The sequence below is a fragment of the Heteronotia binoei genome, chromosome 1 (assembly GCF_032191835.1).
Source record: "Heteronotia binoei isolate CCM8104 ecotype False Entrance Well chromosome 1, APGP_CSIRO_Hbin_v1, whole genome shotgun sequence".
NCBI classification, from domain to species: Eukaryota; Metazoa; Chordata; class Lepidosauria; order Squamata; family Gekkonidae; genus Heteronotia; species Heteronotia binoei.
In genome coordinates, this window is record NC_083223.1 from 100,098,222 (window position 1) to 100,104,944 (window position 6,723).

Here is a 6,723-nt window from a genome sequence, read left to right on the forward strand (position 1 = left end):
CCTGCTGACACTGTCTGCGGGTGTCTAGGGTACCAGCAATCTGTGGTTAATCCAGCCCAGCTCTGTTAGTGGGCACTGCTCTGACTGCCTTTGATGCCTACTCCTTGGGTCGCCCCTCAGCAAAGCGGCTCCTTTGCCATCTCTTCTCCCACTGCTCTCTGCTTTGCTTTCCCACGCGACTCCCCCTTGCTCCGGGCACAGCGCTGCCGCCGCCTCTCCTGCCCCTCGTGGCTCTGCCGCTCTCCTCTCCTGCCTGGTCCACGTGCCCGTTTACCTGCTCTTTTCTGCCTTCTTCCCCCTTTCCTCTCTCTCCTATGTCAGGTACCCTTCTCCTCCCTCCGCCTACCTCGGTGCGTCTGGCGCCTCTGCCCTTCCCCTCCATTGCGTTGGTCGCTCGCCTTGCCTTCGCCTGCATTTTACTACACGCGTTCCCCCTCCTCTCCCCCCGCCGCCTCGCCACCGCTGAGGGCTCCGAGGCCAATGCTCCATGTGCGCTTGGAGAGCTCTGCGCCCTGCCCTCGGCTCTGTCATTTACGTCAGACTGCGAGCTCCTGGAGCCTCCCGCTCTTTCTTCCTCACTCTCAAGCCACACACAGGCTGCAGCCGAGTCGCCGGCTCCCGCCTCCCTCTGCTCCTGCCCGCCAAAGGCAAAGAGGGGACGCAACTTCGACCAGGCGACAGGACCCGCCGCGGCGAGCCAAGACAGAAGCAGCACCCATGAGAAGCATCTTTCAACCCTGATACCGAGTAAGAAGGGAGGGAGAACTATTACAACCCACCGGGGGTTGCTTGGCAAAGAGAAGGGAAGGGACACGGCGCGGGGCTCAGCTGGCCCTTCACAGGTAGCTTTAGCGCGGGGGTCCAGTCTCTGCCTGCCTTTGCCGTCCCTACCTGAAGGTTCAGGGTATTACCCTCGGGGTAATCAGCAACGTTTTTATTTCAGCACCACGGACAGAGCCTTTCCCCTTCAGCCAGCTAGGCTGGGTGGTTGAGGAGGACATACAACTCATGGATCTGATAAAGCAAGTCGTGAAAGTTTATGAAAGTAAATCCGCTCGCTTTTAAGGTGCTGCAAGACTCTCTTTTGATTTTGCAAAGCAGGCTAAAACAGTCAATAGCCCCTGGAATTTCTTTCCATGGGTTTCTTCTTTTGGTCCTTTGAATTTCTAGGTACAGCTGCTACATCATTTCCATTTTTTCCCTTTTCTTGGACATGTTTTCTTCCCCTTTCTGTTGAATTCCCCCTCCTTCACTCTTTACAGTATTATGACTTAGCCTTCTCTCACACTTTCAATTTGTTCATAGACGGGGGTGGGGTGGGGGGGCTGGGATTATTTATACTTTCTTTCCATTTTTAACATTTCATTTTCTTCTTCTTGCAGGTGGCATACCTGGCTGTGGCCAAGATGAACGAAAGCATCTCTTTGAATGAAACCAGGGCTCCTGTACCCTGGATTCATACCAACAATAGGAATTCTTCTTTGGAGCTCTCCAGCGAGCTCCCCATCTTTGTCATCAACCCCTGGGATATTATGCTCTGCATCTCTGGAACCATCATTGCCTGTGAGAATGCTATAGTCGTGGCCATCATATTCTATACTCCCAACCTGAGAACCCCAATGTTTGTGTTGATTGGGAGCTTGGCCACAGCAGACCTACTAGCTGGAGTTGGTCTGATCCTCAATTTTGTTTTCCACTATGTGATCCAGTCAGAAACCATCAGCCTTGTTACAGTTGGCTTCTTAGTTGCTTCTTTTACTGCTTCGGTGAGCAGCTTATTGGCCATCACGGTTGATCGCTATCTTTCATTATACAATGCACTGACTTATTACTCTGAGAAGACAGTGCTCTGTATCCATATGATGCTGATCATCACCTGGGGGGTTTCCCTCTGCTTAGGACTGCTACCTGTTTTAGGCTGGAACTGTCTTGAAGATTCTTCATCATGCAGTATTGTCAGACCTCTGACGAAAAGTAATGTGACTTTGCTGTCTGCCTCTTTCTTTTTCATTTTTATCCTTATGCTCCATCTGTACATTAAAATCTGCAAAATAGTCTGCAGACATGCACACCAGATAGCACTCCAACAGCATTTTCTAACAGCATCACACTACGTCGCAACAAAGAAAGGAGTCTCTACACTAGCTATAATACTTGGGACCTTTGGAGCCAGTTGGTTACCTTTTGCCATCTACTGTGTAGTTGGAGATTCCAACTACCCCACTGTGTACACATATGCCACACTTCTACCAGCCACCTACAACTCTATGATTAATCCTATCATTTATGCATACAGAAACCAAGAAATTCAAAGATCCATGTGGGTTCTCTTTTGTGACTGCTTTCAGTCTAAAGTGTCCTTTCGTTCAAGATCCCCCAGTGATGTCTAAGTGACTTCTTTCTGTGTGTAGTTTCGCACAAAGTGACAATCTTTGACTTTTGTGAATTACAGTGCCTGGTATAAACCAGATCCATGTTGTGAGGTTGTCTGGGGGGAAATGTTTAAACAGTAGCACTTTATGTATGTGTTTTCTTGAGAATGTAAAAGGTCAGGGACTTTTGGTTGTGGGAAACAAAGAAAGTGTGGTTGTATATGATACTGTACATCACATTTGTAAAGTGGAGACATCCCAAGATTATGTAATTATAGCACTTTATTTTTAGCTGCTGAACTGCCAAAACAGTATTGCCATTTTTAAAGGGCAGATAGAAAGGAAGTGAAATATTGTCTGGTTATTTTGAGATATGAATGATAATATATTTTGCTGCACAGTATTGATAAATTATGACATTTTATATACAAATAAACAGACCCATTACATATTTTTATTTGGTGTGTTGAACTGATTGAATAACCTTTAAAAGCAGATAAACTTTCCACACTGCCTCTTCTTTATTTACTTGGAAAACCACTGGGTTCATCACCCCACCCATTAAATTAGTTTGCTTACACAGAGAACCATGTCATAAACATGTTAAAATATACTGCTTTATTTGTTTCGTCCTATTGATTAGTAATTTGTTTCCTAGGGGAATAAAACCAGTCATATATGCTGTAGAATACTATTTCTTTTACAGTCCTCCAAAGTCTTTTTTTTTTAAATCAGAGGTTAAAGATTCAAATGGAAATGCTTTGAGAGAGGAAACAAGATCCAAGATATTCTTGCTGTCAAATGAAGATGGCAAACTACTGGGAACACATGTCATTTTTGAAATGCAAAACTAAGGCAAACTTTAATTCATTTAAGGGGAGTTAGCATAGGAGATTATTCAAGAGCATTCCCATTTGTCCTTGTTTAGTCTGAATTTTGGATTTCCCCCAGGAAATCTGTTAATTAATAAACTGACTGACAATCCACATAATCTGGAAGCCCTTTTTTGTCCCTTTGTCTGACTAGTTATTCAGACTTTGCACACAGCTTTGCTACTTGAATGTCTGTGTCTGTGATACCACACTGTGATAGCCTATTCACTTACTGAAAAGTAGGTTTTGCTAGGAGCCTAGCAACAGGTGACTATTACAACTCAGCCAGGAGGAACTTGATAATCTGAATCAAAATTAATAAATTTTGACGCTTAATACTACAACATCTTGCAGTATTATATCTATACTTTAAATATTCCTGAGCAATCGAGCCATTTACCTTTAATGATAATTTGTCCTTAAATGTTAAAATATACTGGTTTTCTTAAAATGTTTTGAAAAGCAGATACCATCCACTTTTCAGGGTTCTTGCAAATGTTTTAACCTGGGTACCATATTCTAAAACAGTAAGAGTGATCAAATCTTCCAAAGTTTTCATCCTTCAATAGCAGCCCCAAGTAGCAGCTAATTTTAATAACATTCTGATCCACCAACATTATGAGGAACATGCATCATATAAGTTTTTCAGTTGCAGTGTTAGCAACATCTGAGAACTGTGACAAAATGTCCTATTCCTGTGAAAGCAATTTGCACATGGAAACAAGCGTTCATGTACTGGTCTGGGACAGCTTGGGCTTCAAAATCCAGTTGTATAGGAGAAAAATTTCTCTGGGTTCAGTGACTGGACTGTGTATTTTCTGAAGAGATAGCACAGTCTCATTCTGAGAGCTCTGAGCTCATACAATGTCAGCCTCCTGCTGGGAGGGAGGAGGTTAAAAAGGTGCCTACACGGAGTCTGGCAACCACCAACCTGTTGAACAGGTGAGCAGCACACAGCCAGAAGTTTCACTCTGACTATATGGACATAGATAAGACAGGATAAAAGAGCCCTGTGTGAGCACTGCTGTTTTTGTGATTCCTGAGAGAGCTGAAGGACAATTATAGTACAAGTTGAGTATTACTGATATTGGATTTGGTACCTTCCACAACACTACAACAGTTGACAACCAAGGCTCTAAAGCCAACATTAAGCATAATTATATCCCATTAGCATCAGTGAGAGAATTACACATATGCTTAACACTGTCCCATTGAAATAAATGGCATAATTGTTCATATTTGCCTGGACCCAGACAAAAATAAAATGACCCTGATACCAAAGAGATTGTGCAATACAGCATTCAACAAGTCAAAGCCCTACATGTGCTTACATGAGAAACACAGAATTTGAAATACAAAAAGGGATAGCTCCATGTGTGCAAAGGATGTGAATGATGCAGCCTTTGTCAACATGGCCATTGATGGGGGGACGGGGGATAAAATTCACGGGACCCGTCAGCTGGTGGGCCCTAAAGTCAGAGTCATGCTGCGTCCATCCCAAATGCCTTTCCAGTGGTTTTCCTTTTGGTGCAGTTCTGCTGCAGCCGCTAGGGATGTAGAAAAGCCTTGGCACAGTAAAAAGCACTCTACTATTGGCTAGACTTGCCTTTCTGCAAGACTGAGGCAAACTTGCCTAACATATCATGCTAAGCCCATCAACTAAGCCAGCACTGCAGCAAGAGAAGGCAGTGTGCTGGTGGCTGCTACAGTCATTGTCAGCCTAGCCTTTCACTCTTCTTTTTCCTTGCACCCAGTTCAGCCAGATCTTGCAAAGCAAAGCCGTAGTTAGTGTGTTGCAGTAAAATATTTTCCTCTCCTTTCCTTAATTTCTCTCCCTCTTTTCCACATTTTTCCCATTCATTTCTCTATCCCTCCATCTAATTTTGGATGCATGTAATGGCAATACAATAGCAAAACTTTGCTAATATTAGGACCCGAAAGGATTTTTAAAAAATATTTCTTAATGTCAAAGGATGCTTCCCCCCCTCTCAAACCTGTTACGTGCATGGTAGTGGAACATTAATCTGTTTCAGTGATTAAAACTCCCAGTTCAGGCACTGGATTATCAGTATTATTATTGTGTTGGTGGAAGTCCTAATAAAGGTAAAGGCAGTCCCCTGTGCAAGCACCAGTCGTTTCCGACTCTGGGGTGACATTGCTTTCACAACGTTTTCACGGCGGACTTTTTATGGGGTGGTTTGCCATTGCCTTCCCCAGTCTTTTACACTTCCCCCCCCCCCAGCAAGCTGGGTACTCATTTTACCAACCTCAGAAGGATGGAAGGCTGAGTTAACCTTGAGCTGACTACCTGAACCCAGCTTCCACCGGGATCGAACTCAGGTCGTGAGCAGAGAGCGTGGACTGCAGTACTGCAGCTTTACTACTCTGCGCCATGGGGCTCTAACAGCCCTTTGTACAGGCTACTTTGCTATAAGGCAACTATCATTAAAAATTAGATTTATAACAAACACCATACCCAGACTTTCTCCCCAATGGGGACCCTAAACTTCATTGTTCTTCCATCTTTTATTTTCCCTGTGAGGTGGGTCCATCTGAGTGTGTTACCCAAGAATCTTCCCTGGCTGGTTGTGGATCTGAGTAGTGGAGACACGTGACAGGCTGTTTAAAAGCTGTCTTGTTACATGTTACCTACTGTGAAGATAACCTGGTTCAGGGTGTTCCAGAGCCCTTCATTTTTGTCACAGCAACTTTCATCATTGATCTGGGGGTTGGTGGTCATTTTTCAGGCATGTAGCATTATTTTCTGAGTTATGCCTGCCACAAACAGAGACCTTTAGCTTCCACAGCAAATAGCATAATGTGGTGGTGGTTTGTCTCATCTGAACCAGGATTTTCCCGTGCCTTTCCATTTTGGCCCTGGAATTCCCACAATCATACTGAAGCTGGTGGGAAATTTTGAGTCTCCTAGCTTTATTCTCTGATTAATTATTCCTGCCAGTATTGAACTAGGAAATCCAGGACAGAATCTGCACTCATGCCATGGAAGCTTGCTGGGTGACCTTGAGCAGCTGTACACTCGCAGTCTCACCTACCTCACAGGGTTGTTGTGAGGATTAAATGGAGGGGAGAAGAATGAGGCTTTGGGTTCCCGCCAAAGATATTAAATCACTGTTGGCTTTAGAAGGACTTAGCAGTCACTTAATAATAGGCTTATTTCTCATTTATTTCTGCTGCACTGTGTTAAAGTAAAAGAGGTTTGCTGCACTGCAGGAACAGCTATCCAACAGCAGAATCCACACGTTATTGGACACTGTGCTATTCTAGACATTCATCTACCAGATTTTTATGTCCAGATGGGAAAATCCTGGAGGTGAATGATTACAAAAGAACAATATTCAATTGCAAGTGGGTCTCCCTCTAGTGTCCATTCATGTAATTGTTGCATTTGTGATGAGAGCTGAACAAACACAATAAAACAGGAGTGGAGTGATGCCTTAAAAATTAATGAAATTTATTAC

The 6,723-nt window shown here is 43.9% G+C and overlaps 1 protein-coding gene across 1 annotated transcript; it reads left to right on the forward strand.

Moving 5' to 3' along the window:
* Positions 1-461: 461 nt before the first annotated feature.
* On the forward strand, positions 462-2,803 carry GPR6 (G protein-coupled receptor 6). Its single transcript, XM_060258606.1, has 2 exons — positions 462-747; positions 1,383-2,803. Exon 2 carries the CDS (start codon positions 1,407-1,409, stop codon positions 2,388-2,390), a length of 984 nt encoding a protein of 327 aa, XP_060114589.1. The 5' UTR covers positions 462-747; positions 1,383-1,406; the 3' UTR covers positions 2,391-2,803.
* Positions 2,804-6,723: the final 3,920 nt, after the last annotated feature.

Excerpts from the sequence above, each read along its gene's own strand:
- GPR6 (XM_060258606.1), top strand. The coding sequence starts at position 1,407 with ATGAACGAAAGCATCTCTTTGAATGAAACCAGGGCTCCTGTACCCTGG.